The sequence below is a fragment of the Rissa tridactyla genome, chromosome 16 (genome assembly GCF_028500815.1).
Source record: "Rissa tridactyla isolate bRisTri1 chromosome 16, bRisTri1.patW.cur.20221130, whole genome shotgun sequence".
Lineage (NCBI taxonomy): Eukaryota > Metazoa > Chordata > Aves > Charadriiformes > Laridae > Rissa > Rissa tridactyla.
Window position 1 is genome coordinate 2349671 of NC_071481.1, and position 14786 is coordinate 2364456.

Consider the following 14786-nt stretch of genomic DNA (forward strand, 5'->3'; position numbering starts at 1 on the left):
CGGCTCTGGCAGCACATTTCTCACCAGCCACATGCTAAATGCTTCCCAGGCAAATGAAATCCACAAGACCCTTTTTTCTCTGACATTTTCCCCCATCACATAAAGCTTCCTCTTGGTTTTTTTATTAGAGTACCAGGCAGTCTTGTAATATAGAAGTAGTACAATAAGTTATGCAAGATGTGTAGGATCAAGTAAATTTGAAATCCTTTGTAACTTGACTATGTTCTAATGCTAACTACATAGTCTCCTCTTAGTAATTTTCATGTAATTTATAAATTAATTTCTTAATATGCAGTTGTATTTGGCACAAAGAGAAACGTACTCATCATCCGGGGTGAGCTGCACAGGTTCGCTGGTGAACTGTGTGTCAAAGTTATCCAAACCATAGTCGTCTGTGATCTGAGGCTGAAAGGGAGGGGTCGCTTGCTTCTTTTCCAGCTAAGAGAAAAAAAAAAAATATAACAGGGGAGGGGAAAATTAAAATATTGAACATTTACAAAATCCCCTAAGAACAACAACATACATTGGCTCTAGAGTACGTACACAGAATAGTCACTACAGTTGAGTTTAATATTGGTGGAAAATATAAATACATTAAATAAAATGTGACATTAAATTTTAGCCAAGTAGATTTTGACACTAAACGGTATATGCTCATTCTGTTTATCCTGTTGCTGTATTTTAAATATAAAACCTTCAAAAATGATCAGAAAATACTAAAATTTTAAGTTTAAGACCATAGAAAAAGGTGCTTCCCTGAGTCTCTCGCCTGTATATTATGAAAAAGCATTGTTGCTACATACGTCTGGCTCAACATTTCTTAAACTGAGAACACATTCCATAAGTTTTCCATTCAAGCCAAGATGCTTTCCAAGGATATAATTCATTTTTCCCTTTGATAAGCTCCTCTAAAAAGTTACCTCTTGTAAAGGCAGCTTCTTAGATTACATCAAATCAACATAACCAGACTTATTTGTTAATGTTAATTCCTGTATGGAACAAAAAAGTGAGCAATATTTACATCCCGATCAATGCTAGCCACATGGGTAAGCAATCATTAAAAGCAAGTAGTGCTAATCTATAAAATAGCTAAAGCAGCCCAGAATTGTATTCTGCAATTGAAATTTAACCATGAATACATTTACATACAGTATTTCCTGCTACAGGAACCGAAACCCATTTATCTTCCTTACCAGGGATAGTCAATAAAACATGGGATTTTTTGGGTTTGGTTTTTTTTTTTATTCAAATAATGCAGTGGTTGTCATTAAAGCCCTTTTCTCATTTGCCATACCAGTAGCATGTTCATCAGTACCTATAGTTTTCGGTTTAAGGGAAATCCCTACAATCCTACAGCTTTTGGCACAGGTCTGAGTGACCCAGGAGCTGATAACAGATTAATTGTCATCATTCATTTAAATCACTACCTGTGGCAGTTCCAAAAATGGTGGAAGAACTCCTCCACCTTTTTCAGCTTGTTTTCAAGTAGTCACAGTTTCAGGTCCAGGGGAAAAATCACAGATACAAGTTTTAACTTCGGGAAGCTGGTAGACCCCCAAGGAACCGATCCAGCTGATAGACTGGAAACCAGTATATCAAAACCAGTTGATAATCACGTTCTGTGATTTTGCATGGCCAGCTAAGTTCTTGCCAGCTTTTTACCACAAATGACATGTAATACTATGTTTTCTACATGTTACATCTGTCATATTACTGAGTCTTGCAGTTGAAATATTACAGAATATGAAATATCTTATATTACAATAAGCCAATGGAGCTCTTGTAGAATTGACTAGAACTATTCAAATGGATTTATACTTCTCACATTTTTCCTGAAGTTACGAATTATACACCCCTCGCTTTTGTGAGCAGAATCACCTTCATCATGACTTGCAATTTCACACTGCACCCTAATACAAGTACTCTCTAAGAAGCCAAAGCAAGCTCTCTTCTGCTTCATAACAAGAAAGAGGGAAGGAAAAAAAGAAATCTCAAGTACAACATATTGCTTCAATTGATGCTTAAACTCCCCGCAAGGCTGCAAATTGGCATTAGCTGCCTCTTCCCCTCCCAGACCATCTGGGGAACATTCAACTAAGTTTTCTGTGCCACACAGCCGCCAAGTGACAGCTACTGCTCAGCTCCTTCCTACAAGCAAACATGCGACTTCGAAGCATTATATCCTGGAGAGTCAGTAACAGGTAAACAATTCAGCTTAACATCAAGGACTGGAACTTCAGTAATAAAACCAGTATGAACTGAACCGTGCTGATAACACACAACGAGAACAGCTCATTTTTCAAACACTTTTAGTCTAACTAGAAACTCACAGCATTTCCAAGACACTCCATTGCTTAACACATATGGGTTTAGTTAAGTTTGTTCTATGAACATCGGTGTGTTTTATGGAAAGATGACTGTCCAAATACTAGTGTCCACAGTTGTCAGTAACCTGAGGTAATGCCTTATACCAAAAATATGAAATTCAAGGATGGAATATGACAAAGGTAGCAAGGAATGCTTTAATGCTAGGGAAGAATTATGGATGAAAAAGGATAACATTTTAGAAGTTTAAGCTGTACTTTTATGCACTTCTAATGCTTCAGTTATTAGAAACAGTAAGAAAGACAAAGTATCTGTGTGCTGCAGTAAGAGATGACAGAAAAACAGTAGAACTAAAACCAATTAATAGTATCTTTCATTCTAAATACAAGATCCTCACATCTACATATTAATGAGAGGTATGGCAAAACTCTTTTCCATGAGGAAATCTTATTAGCTCAATAAGTAAAGAACCATCACATTCATGAAGCATTAAATAAGAAAATGTCATACACTGAGTCTAAATTAGCTCACAAATTGACATTAAAAATTTATAGAATATCTCAAGTTGGAAGGGACCCTTAAGGACCATCAAGTCCAAAATTACAAGCAACTGATTAAGTTCTCCTGAATACTCTACATTTACTCAGTACTGCACAGCCATTTGGTCTGAGAACTGCTTCTTTGAAAAAGCCACTGTAATGGCTTTGGAGACTCACAATTGCGAGACACTGACTTTGGGAGTACCGCGAGAAACGCTACGATTGCCTGGAAAATTCATCTTCATCTCCAAAACGCCAATGCTTATTATTTATCTTTTAAATATTTGACTGAGTATCCTAATTTTTCTATTCAAAAGTTCTGCCATTGAGTCTCATTCTCCAAAATTATTTTGGTATCAGACTGTGGCAGCTCCCATGAGCCACAGATCAGACTGAGACAGAGGTTCACGGGAAACCCAACGGCAACCGGAAGACTGGTGGGCTCGTTACAAAGCAAGGCACGGCAAATGATTAAACTGGCAATTAAAGAGACCATCTCAATGAAGATGCTAGCATATATTGCCTCATAAAATGTGCTTTTCTATCAACTGTAGTTTTACCTTTTTTATAATTATTTATAGATGCTGGTAAATTTTGTATGCTTTGTAAAAAGAACGCAATTCTTGTGGCAACACTTCAAGAGCTGTTATTGAGCATTGAAGAAAGTGAAAATTTTAATTTGGCCCCAGCTTGCCAATTTAGCAATTGTTATAACCATAACTGTGTTATACATAATAGATAACCATATATTTTCACAATTCTTCTGTTTATGACTATCTAAAATGCCAATTCTGCAAAACGTTTGCTGAATTGGTGTGCTGCATTCACACAAAGCTCCTTTAGTTTAAGGAGGCTCTGACTACATACACCAATCCTGAACCCATAAATGGATTCAACTCATTACTTTGCCTGTAGAAAGAAAATGATAGAAAAGTTTCTGGATAAGAATGCAAAAAATAATTATAAGAATCCTGTTTTTCAGCACTGGCACATATATCTCTTGACATCCTTTCTGAATACTGCTTCTAACACGTTAGTCAGCGTTGCTATTTTCAGAGTGAAGCTCACAAGCTACATTCTTTGCTTCCACAGTTGTTTGAAAGAGTCTTAAAAAACACTAGTGATTTCCTAGGTATGATGCAGTTCGGAATCTGTTTTTCCTGTTCAACATTACTGAATTAAACATTAATTAGAAGACACAGAAAAAACACAAGGTAAATAAATCCGGGCTTCCAATACTACAAAAGTCTGATTGTCACTATCGCGTGCCTTTTTTGTTCAGGGAATCATCCAAGCAGAAACTCCAGGACCTTACACAGGATCAGCATCCCACCACCAATGGCTTTGTAAAGAAGAATCTCACAGAGCTCCACCGGAACAGAGCTACAAAACTTCTTGCACGAATCCCCTGGCAATAGAAGGCTGCTGGGGCAGAGCTGGAGGTGCCACAGCAAAGCGAAGGAGGGAGAGCTGTAAATGCTGGGTAACAGAACGGCCCAGAGACATCTGTGAGCGCACCGGATAACTGTGATGTTCCTGTTCCTGCTGGAGCGAATCCTTCGGGCAGATCAGAAAGGGCAAAGATGCCATAGCAACAGTTTATTTTTCTCCCTTTCCTCAAAAAAAGCCCAAACAATCAGTGTGGCTTAAAGATACAAACACAGAGTCTCAACCAGAACTTGTGTAACAGAGCTCACACCCTCATGCTAACGATACTCAAAACTTCTAGACAGGCCATAGACCATTTCACAAATATATTGACTTTGCAAAAACAAGAGCTTCGCGTTCACTGATAACAGCAAGTCAGACTATGTCATTACTAAGCTTAATAACTCTAACATGAAGATCCTCATTAAATTCCTTGAAAATTCTGTAAAAAATTTAAATTCAACCTAGTGTAAAATTGTGGGTTTAGGTATGTGCAGAAAAGACGTTTTCAGGGTGAGTGAGGATAAGATTTCTGATTACATCACGTAACTCATTCACCACTAAAACTTGTCCTTTTGGTAATGATACCAATAGGCATTCAATTGATTCAAGAATAAATTGTTCGTTATTTCAGAATGAAGTTTTGATTAAATGAATTCTTCCTGCCTTCTCTGAATTGTGGAGATTTTTTTATCACAGGAAGCATAATCCACTTACATGTCCCCTGTTCCCTACATTTCTATTAAGGAATTTACCACCACAGAAGTTTGCACTTAAAACCTGTGTTTAAAATGCAAAATGTTACAAAATTTTCTGACCATTATTTTTGAACTATACATCTATACAATCTACATCAATACCCGTGGCTGCAGGACATAAACCTGACCCCTACATGAATCGGAGTTAGTTATCTGTAGCAGAAACATGGTAGGCTAAGAGTGTTTAGAACCGTTTTTACCTTCCTCTGAAGCTTCAGGGATTGGCTTTGACAGAGACAGGCTACCAGCCTTGATCATTATTCTGATCTGCTATGGCCTATGTGGGACATACACTTTGGGTTAGCCTTGCCGGCCACTGGAGGTCACCATTCCTCTAGAGAAATATCAGATAGAAAATCAACATTCAAAACTCCCTACAGAAGAGACCTAATGACACTAATGGAAAATCGAAAAATCACAATTTGTTTTCATGCAACACATCCTCGGTGATAACAGTATTAAATGACAAGCCTGTTTTAATATGTGGTTTTGTACAGAGATTGGAATTCCTTACAAAGCTTCATTTTCACAGTTCTCATTTAAAAATTAAAGTACCACAATCAGGCTATTAGCCAACCACTACATGCCTTTTGCTGGGAGAGCAGCCGATAGCCTTCTCTTTCTGTTTCACAAATTTGAAATACTAAATGCTAGATAGTATTTAGTACCAGTTGTAATTCTTCATTTTTTTGAAACATTGGTTGGTATCTGCTCATGCAAAAGCAAAGCCCGACTTTCTGTTAATGTTAATCTACTTTTTTTTTTAATGTTTATCTACTTTTGAGCCAAATATGACAAATTAAAGCACCCTAACAATACAAAAAAGAAATCTCCTATGGATACACAGTCTCCACCACCCTTTTTTTCTAAAAAAAAAAAATATGAGTGAATTTTCAACACAGACTCAAGGTTAAAACTTCACATTTGGAGATCTGTCTCACCACATCACAGTATTTACTTTGATTTACAGAAAGTACTAACTTTTCTGCAGTAAAATATTGAAAATATGAAGTTTCTAAGTCCTCGGTTCCAGTAAGACAGGAACAGAACTCCACAAATGACATGGAACGGTCTGGTCAGAGTACAGGAAATTCAGTAACAAATTCAGAGCTCAGGAGGGTCATCTGGTAGCACTGAGAATGAACGACTTGGCCCAGCCTTGGGACTCTAGAGCTAGCAGGTAATGGATGTAATGGAAGCAGGTCAATGACTATCCAACAGTAAACTGTAGATTTTTCCCATTTAAATACAAACTGTATTGACTCCAAAATTCTTAATTTGATATATTTTATAGGAAGAGAGGGAAGGCTTCTGTGTGTTTCAAAACAATACTAACAACAGAAGCCAAAATTACATGAATAACAAAATTGTGTACTCAAACCAGAAATAAGTTACTATAGTAACATTTTCTGTAATAATTAACAAGAGAACTCTACAAATTCAACCTCATTAAATGGTGTTGGAGAGAAATGTCACAATACCTAAGTGATATACATTACAAGCCAGGCAACAGACACCAAGATAATTAGTGCTCTGCGTTTAAAAATAGAAATCCATAAATAATTCAGCCATTTAAGTTTTCTCTAACTCAGTAGATTACACTCAGGACTGAAAACTTCCCGCACAGATGCTTACGGCTGCGATACAAGAGTTACCACAATACATCTACTTTTCTTCCAGAGGAATAGCATTTGTGTGCAATTAGGAGTGACTCATTTCTGATATATCATAGGTCATAAATAAAAACTGCAATTGCAGTTTAGATCTTAAGACTCAGATTTTGAGTTTAATGTTCTATAGAGCTGTGGAGGACATAAGACTGTAAAAAAAAAACCCTTGCCATTTAGGAATATAAACATACAAGTATGGGAAAAGCTATGATTGTGTTTAGCATGAAGGGAAATTTATGGCAGATTAACTGCAACATGTTTATACAGAGTAAGTAACTTACTTGTATTAGCCTTTAACCTGAAGGTCTTATCACCACAGCAGTGGAGACAAAAGTCTGTCATGCAGCCAAATTTGCAGTAGCACAGATACCAACATTCTAATTCTAAAATTTATATTCAGTTAAGAAAGCCAAAGCTACAATCTCCATAATCTAACTTTAAAAAAAAAAAACCAAAACCAAACAGGTAAGCATAATGTAAAAGAAAGTTATTACGACTGACCAAAATGATTACTTGTATTACCAACGTGGGCAGGAAACCTGGTTTTGAGCCAGAACACCTCATTACACTTGGCACAGAGTAAACAACAAAAAGGTGATCAATCCCAGAAAAATCACGCATTCCGGGTTTAAGAAAAGCACATGATGAGCACAGATGGAGGTGTGAGGAAATCGTGAAACTGTAACTGTGTAGTGAATCTCGATACGTCAACATCCCATCAGTTATCAGGTCTCGGAAAGCCTCATGAAAGGAAAGTTGTAAGGAAGACAAAATTAGCGCCTCCCAAACAAGAATGGCAGGATGAAAGAAACAGCAAAATGAATATTTCAAAATTGAAGTAGGGTGGTAAGATTGTCATTATGAGTCAGTTGCATTAACATTTCAACAGCAAGGCATTGAACTAGATGCTAAACATCAGACTGCCTCTTTTATGTTATAATCAGTGAAGCACAACAGCACTCTTAAATAAGTCATATAGTGAACTTGCAGCCTTTAACGTGAGAAAAATGAGTGAAAAAAATATGTTGGTACAGCTCTAGAAAAAAACCTTACTGCTTCTGTATGCAGATAACAGTAGCCACGGCTCTGTAGTTCTTTTTTCGGCATATAAAGGATAAATACCATAAAACCAGGCACTAGGATAAGACTAGGTTTCATGTACTGAAACAATCCAAAAAAAAAGGTGGTCTTGGTACTTCCCCGAATGCCGTCAAGCCATCCTAGATGCAGAGTGAGTAACCAAAAGTGTTAGCTGTGCCATAAACAACTCAGATGACTAACACTAGGAAAAAAAAATATGTTTATGGTATATGTGTTCACTTTACCATTATTAATTTTTCCATTTAAGTCAAGCTTCACACAGGAAAAAACCAAAACGTTAGTCAGCATTAAGATTCTTGTTTCCTTGTCTTTCAACTTGAAAAGATTTGGAAAAGCTTTTAAGTCAAGATCTTTTCTATTCATCACCTGCATTTCAAAGAAAATTCTAATAATTAAAAAAGCTTTCCAAATATTTTTTCATTGTCTCCTGAATATATTTCCCAAAACTCGTATTAGAAATTTAGCTTAAAAGTTATCCGACATTTTAGAGCCTCCTGAACAGCACTGTCCTAAATCATATCACAAGAGAGCAGACAACCACCTAAATATTTCCATTATTTTAAAAACCAATATTTAATATCAAAGCTCTCAGCCAAAAACTAGGTTAAAAAAATATATATAAATAATCAAACTTCAAATCAGTATAAACGTTGACCAAGTAGTACCAATTGCAGTTAAGTTTCTTATACAAAGTACAAATCCAATAATCTTCCCTTTCCCCCTCTCTCAAAAAACCCTGCAGAACAGAACAGAAACCCTGCAGTACACGGCGGTTTTGCTCTACCACAAACTCAAGGCACTTGCAGTAGAGCCCCATTAGGCAGCTAACAACGGAAAACAACACTGAGGGTTAAGGGAGAATAAAACAAGGCATGTCTGACAAAATCAAGACAGCCTTCATTATATGAATAATTTTGTAAACATCAGGTATTTTAAAACACCAGCTCCTTGTGTAGTGAAGGTCTTCTCTGAAGAATGTGAACAACGACGGTCTGAACAGCAGGGTACAAAGGCAAAATGTAATCACGCAGTTTTCTCTCCTCTGAACTTCTTTGATGTTATTACAAGCACTGCTGCCTGCCAGTTTCTACACCCCCTATGCGCTTACTACCACTATGAAAATATTATGTGCATTTTTTAACACCTAGTTGAACAGTGAAAAAACGTAATGCTGTTAAGGCAGTATTCCTGACTTAATTGTTTTATTGCTCAAGTGTCAATAAACATAATGCCATTTCTGTGATGGTTTTCTACGATGAAGACAGAAGTAGGCACAATTACCAAGATCAGAACTGTTTAGAAAACCTACAATTTCAGTAAAATTTTATGCCTGCAAAACCACTGAAATGCAAGTCATGTACTCCACCATCAACTAAAAACTCCCCTCACACCAGCAGTAAGAAGGAAAACCTGAAAAACAATCGGAATTGTTTTAAATAACCACACTGCTTTCAAGCCACATCCTTAAAAAAGGACCTGATCCTACTCACACCTACTCATGTTACTAAACCTTGTTACCTACCTGAATAATCCTACTGATTTCAAAAATTATATAATTTATAAATTCAGTTATGTGGGTTGGTTTTTTTTTAGACTACAAACGCTGCCTGTACCCGAAGCACCTCATCTTCCATGGTTGTATCTACACTGGTTTCATGACCCTTCGGCCAGGCTGTTGGCTGGGTTCATCAACTCCTCACCCTCCTGCCGAGGCAGACAGGTTTCTATCAGCAAAGAATGATGTACTGGAAAGTGTTCCTTCCAACAGGCTGTCCTTGCTGGTCCACACTTCCTTTCCAATGGAGCTCGAGATGTTTACTAATAGGACTACATGAAATGACCACCAAGAATGGTTTAATATGTTTTTTTTAAGATGTTCTTTAAAATTCATGTATTTTAAAAGTGATACCCATAAGTTGTAGCCATTCTTACAGTTCAGAAGCAAGCCAAATTTTTGATCATGAAAGAAAGCTTGTTTCCATTATGTTATGTCACCTGGAGAACGCAAAACAGCTTTTACATTTGTGGAATTGATTTTCACTGTTTTTAATGGGGTTGTTACATATACACACAATTTATAAGCGAAAAGAATCTATTCCTTTTGAACACATATAAACAAAAGTATTTTTACCAGATCCCAGTCTATGCTGCGGAAAAACGTATGAGACTTGATATCAGAAAATCCTGTCTGGGGCTGACAGCCAAGCCTTTCTTTGGGATCCTGCGGAAGACACAGAAACTCGTGTTACACCCCCGAAGCCAGCCACGGCCCAGCTTTGTCAGAAGCCCACATACGTGATTCCAGCACTCCCTATTGCTGTGCACGCTGCTGCTAAGTTACACGTATTATGGCTATCAAGGCATTTTCATTCTTTTTTCTGAAGTTTGTTTGAAATTTCATTTTAAAGTTATATTTTACAACTTAGAACTAAAAAAATCTGGATTATTTAGTAATATATAATTCATATCCTTCTTTTCTCTATTAAAAGTGATAATGGTTCTACAGATTTCAAGCAGCTTAATTAAATAAGTAATAACTGTTACAGAAAAGACTTTATAAACAAGCCTACAGTTATTTTTTTTTCCCACTAGGTGCACGCTATTAAATCAAGTCTGTGCTGTGGAATTCCCTCAGTAAATTAGCAACTAAGAAGTGGGGTTTTTTAACATACAGGATACCAAGGTTTTATAGATTTTCTTAACAATAAGTAGATTAACTTCTTAACTGTATTGCTTTCAACAGGAAGCTCTGACTTCCAGATCTTGGATGCTAAAAATAAGAGAATGTTATTTACCTTGTTTAAAAATCCTTTTAACACATGGGAAGCCTTGACAGAAAGAAACCTTGGAATCCGGATTGGCTTCTCAAGAATAACTGTTACAGGTTTAAAAACAGCAATATTGTTTTTTGGTTTATGACATTGACCATGATTTCAATACAAACACTGTACTATTTAAATATGTTACCATTTGGAAAATGGGAAGATACAGTAATTACTTAAAATAATGCAAACAAGAGCTACAGTAATTCAAGGCACCGTTACACTGACATTTCAAGATTTTCTAAAAGAAATGTTAACTTTATACTATAAACAATAAAAAAGATAACAAACAGGGAATAAAACTTTTTCAGTGTCCTCAGTATATGGAAAAGTGTGATTTTAAACAGGAATTGATTTAATATAAGGCTCATCGAGACAACAATGGCAGACTGTTACATAAGGGCAGTAATTCGTTTAAAGAAGTTCTGCCCATCGGGAAGTGGGCAACCTCACAATTCCCCAGACTGTTACAGAGTTTCCACTGTAATAAATATGGCAAATATTACTACTTTTGTTGAGAAAAATTCATACATCACTATTCCTGAGAGGCAAAACTGTTTTAAAAAATAGTTATATTAATTTAATCAGAAGTAAAAAAAAAAAAGTTATCTGGAGCAAAATTTCAGGTTGAACTACAGTTCTGTCAAGAAAGATCCTTCTATCCTCTCATGTAGCACTGAGTTTTAAAATTAATTCTTGGCCTATGGTCTGCTTTCTAAGAAAGATACCTTTCCATGCAATTTCTGCCTGTTATTTCTGAACTGTGGACATTGTGCAAAAAATATTTTATTGTCTGAAGGCAGCTTCCTAATTCCAGACCGTTTTATCTGAGTTCAAAGTCAATTCCTGGGATGAAGAACTGGAAATATTGGAGCCCCTTATCTACAGTAGATCTACAGGCAGCTATGCGATAACAATGGAAAAGGAAAACCCAACTGTCCTACTGGAAGTGGTTTTCATTATTTTTCCCCCGAGAAAAAAAAAAATAATCAAAATGACTCTACCTTGGAAGAGGTAATCTTCAGTGTTCATGTCTGGATTGTCAGTAATTATATCAAACGGAGACCTTCCTGCCATCATTTCAAACATCAACACACCAAGAGCCCACCAGTCCACGCTGAACCCTGAAAATATTTGCAGAGCAGATTTTCAGCCAGGGCTCCTTCAATGTGGGTGTTCTCTCTCATATAAGTCAAGATTAATGGTCTGGTTCTACAGAGTACCGAAATTCTCGACCTTCACTGAAGCCACAGACATCACGACTTCCACTAGCACTGGCTGAGGCTCGAGTTTTCTGAATTGGGATTACAAAGGTAATCCGTCTAGGAGTTTGTAGGCCTCTGCCACCAGCAGTTCTTCAACGAAAATTCAGTGTATTCAAGCCGAAAGTTTTCAGACTTTTTTTTTTTAAAAAAAGTTCAACATTGCAGTATCTTATAACTAAATGACAGATTCAACCTATTGATCAGATCAGTTCACAGATACTTCTGCATGAGCAATAACTTTTTTATAGCATTCTATAACCTTGCCTGGATAACAATAGTAGCTGGGATGTCAAGTTCTTCAAGGAGTAGACTTGGGTTTGCTACAGTATCATTCAGTAGTTATTTTTCAAGGAAAGCATTATTTAAAAGAAGCTGAAATGAGTGATTGCAAGAGAAAAACAAAAATAACTTATCGTTTCAGAAAATATTAAACTGTACAATATGCATTCAGTTTTCCCAACATATCATGGCACAAAAATGTGGAAATCTAAAAATAATTGGATTTGAACAAGCCTACAACTAGAACTTTGCTTTGCGATTTATTATAACTACAAATTGTTTAGTCACAGCTTACCATACTCTTCTCCTCTGAGGATCTCTGGTGCAATATAATTTGGTGTCCCACAGAAAGTGCTTGTAGTGTCACCAGGGCCCAAACCTTCCTACGTGCATAAATCAGTTCATACATTAAAAGCTGACCTCCTTTTCTGGAAATTTCCCTTAATTAGACTTATAAAGCCCAAGTTACTTAGAGAGACTAAAGACTTTTCTTTAAAAAAAAGAAGGCAGTGCTAGAGCAAAATAAATACTCGTAGTTCTCAAAGGTGGTTTACGACTTAACAGCTTACCTTCAGCAAATTGACTAAAACTGAGTCACAACACATTTGTAACAACATTTTGCTCCCTATTTGCAGATACATTTTAAAAAATTTCAGATTAAAACCAACTTGGATTTTCTTTTCAAACAGATGTTGGGAAAAACCTTCTATTTTATGAATAAAGGAATCAAACATTTACATAACTGCTGCATCCCTGCAACCTGTGCACTTTGGTGGTGGAGAAACATTTTGGTCCAGCATTCTTAGAAATTGGTGCAATATCTATTCTAGAGAGGGAACGAGACAAGCTTTCCTCGTTACGTCACCGTAACATGCCTTAACCACGTTCTGAAATAAGTTAAATAAAAATTTGTATTATATACTCAATCACTGGGCTTCTAAAAAAATCAACACACCACCAGTTGCGGTTTTGGCTTCAGAAACTTGTTCTCACCAAGAAATAGGCTGGACTCTAATCCCATTTCCCATACTAGCCAGAAACAGCGTGGCACTAACAAGGAGACTTGAGGTCAAATCAACAGATTATGAACAGTCACTCACGCCTGGCATTTTAACGTTACAGACATAAATTCAAGAGTTTTTTCAGACTAAAGTTCCTCTTCCACAACCAAATTCCAGGCTCAGTAACACTAGCACTATAACAAGGATAACTTTTCTCAGTTTTCTCTTACTATCACTGGATGCAGCAGCTGACTTAAAAGCGTAACCAGAGCTATGCTACTGAATGGCAAAGTGACAAACAAAGGTAAGAAAAATCCTACCTTGCACATGCCATAATCTGTTAATTTGATGTGACCCTCTGCATCTAGAAGAACATTGTCTAGTTTTAAATCTCTGTAGATTATGCCTCTTTCATGTAGGAAGTTTAGAGCAATACAAATTTCAGCAGCATAAAACCTGAAATGAAAAAGAAAAAAATTCATATTAGCATTAAGATTGTCCAAAAGCTAGTGCAATTAAAATACCTGTTCTTAAAACATCGCTTTAGAGTTAGCTTTTCGCTATCAACAGTATCCCCAAAAAGCTACACTTATTCATAAGGACACTGATCTCATATTATAAAACCATTCCTTAAATTAAATATGCGAAATTATTTTTTTTATTCCACTAAGAAAGTGTTTATTCTTTATCCTACAGGGTTTTTTTCTGAAAAATCCAAGTAGGACATAGATGATCTGTATTTTGAGCTTATGAAGAGTTACAATGAGACTTTATGTAGTGCAAAGTCATGCAAAACAAATTTTTTTTGTCTTCTCCAACCAACACTATGTTAATTCAATGTAACACCAAAATAAGTGGAATAGTTACATCTTCTATCAAGGAAGGATTACCCGAATATCAAGCAATAAACAAAAGTAAATAGGAATAACCGTTACTACTTATCAAATGCTTGCTTTCTTTAAAAAAAAAAGAACAACATATATATCCTTAAAAAAATAAATTAACATTTCTTCCCGGGGCAGTACACTCTAAACTTAAGAATCAGCCTTTTGTTCTTTCTTTGCTATTCATATTCTTTTATGGAATAAAGTTTAGAAAGCATTTCATACAACACTAAGCAACTACAATGCAAAAAACCCTGCTATAACTGTGCCAGTGAAATACCTTGCATGTTCTTCAGGAAGTTTTCTTTGCCGTTGCATATGAAACATAAGATCTCCCCCGTTTACATACTCTATGACAAGAAACAATCTGAAAGTATATAATACAATTAATGGATTCCAAGGAAACTCTCAAGAAGCAAAGCTATTCTTATCCTTCCAATTTGAGCCATTTTCACTTCCACTCTTGAATTAGACTTCTAGACTTCTTACAGCTACAGAAACTATTTAAGAGAAAAAAGAGGGTATTTATTTGATCACATCCTTTATTTAAATGCCAGACTAAATGTAAAGGAGAGGCAGCTGCATACAATGGGCTGCTGTTTGCCGTGAAACCTGCACAACTATTGAAACAGTACAAAAGACAACAGTGTTTCCCTAATATGACGTACTCACTCAGCAATAGATATAAAAAAACCCCATAGCATATAATGATAC

General features: G+C 36.2%; 1 protein-coding gene across 2 annotated transcripts in view; it reads right to left on the reverse strand.

Annotated features, from left to right (window-relative positions):
- Nucleotides 1-14786, reverse strand: part of PRKCZ (protein kinase C zeta) — a 55243-nt gene that overhangs the window by 3413 nt on the left and 37044 nt on the right. For both annotated transcript variants that reach the window (XM_054222176.1, XM_054222175.1), the window contains exons 12-18: nt 14353-14439; nt 13509-13644; nt 12483-12570; nt 11648-11767; nt 10617-10696; nt 9953-10042; nt 323-438 (exon numbers count right to left, since the gene is read on the reverse strand). In XM_054222176.1, coding sequence (XP_054078151.1) covers nt 323-438; nt 9953-10042; nt 10617-10696; nt 11648-11767; nt 12483-12570; nt 13509-13644; nt 14353-14439 — 717 coding nt within the window. The remainder of the gene's footprint in view (nt 1-322; nt 439-9952; nt 10043-10616; nt 10697-11647; nt 11768-12482; nt 12571-13508; nt 13645-14352; nt 14440-14786) is intronic.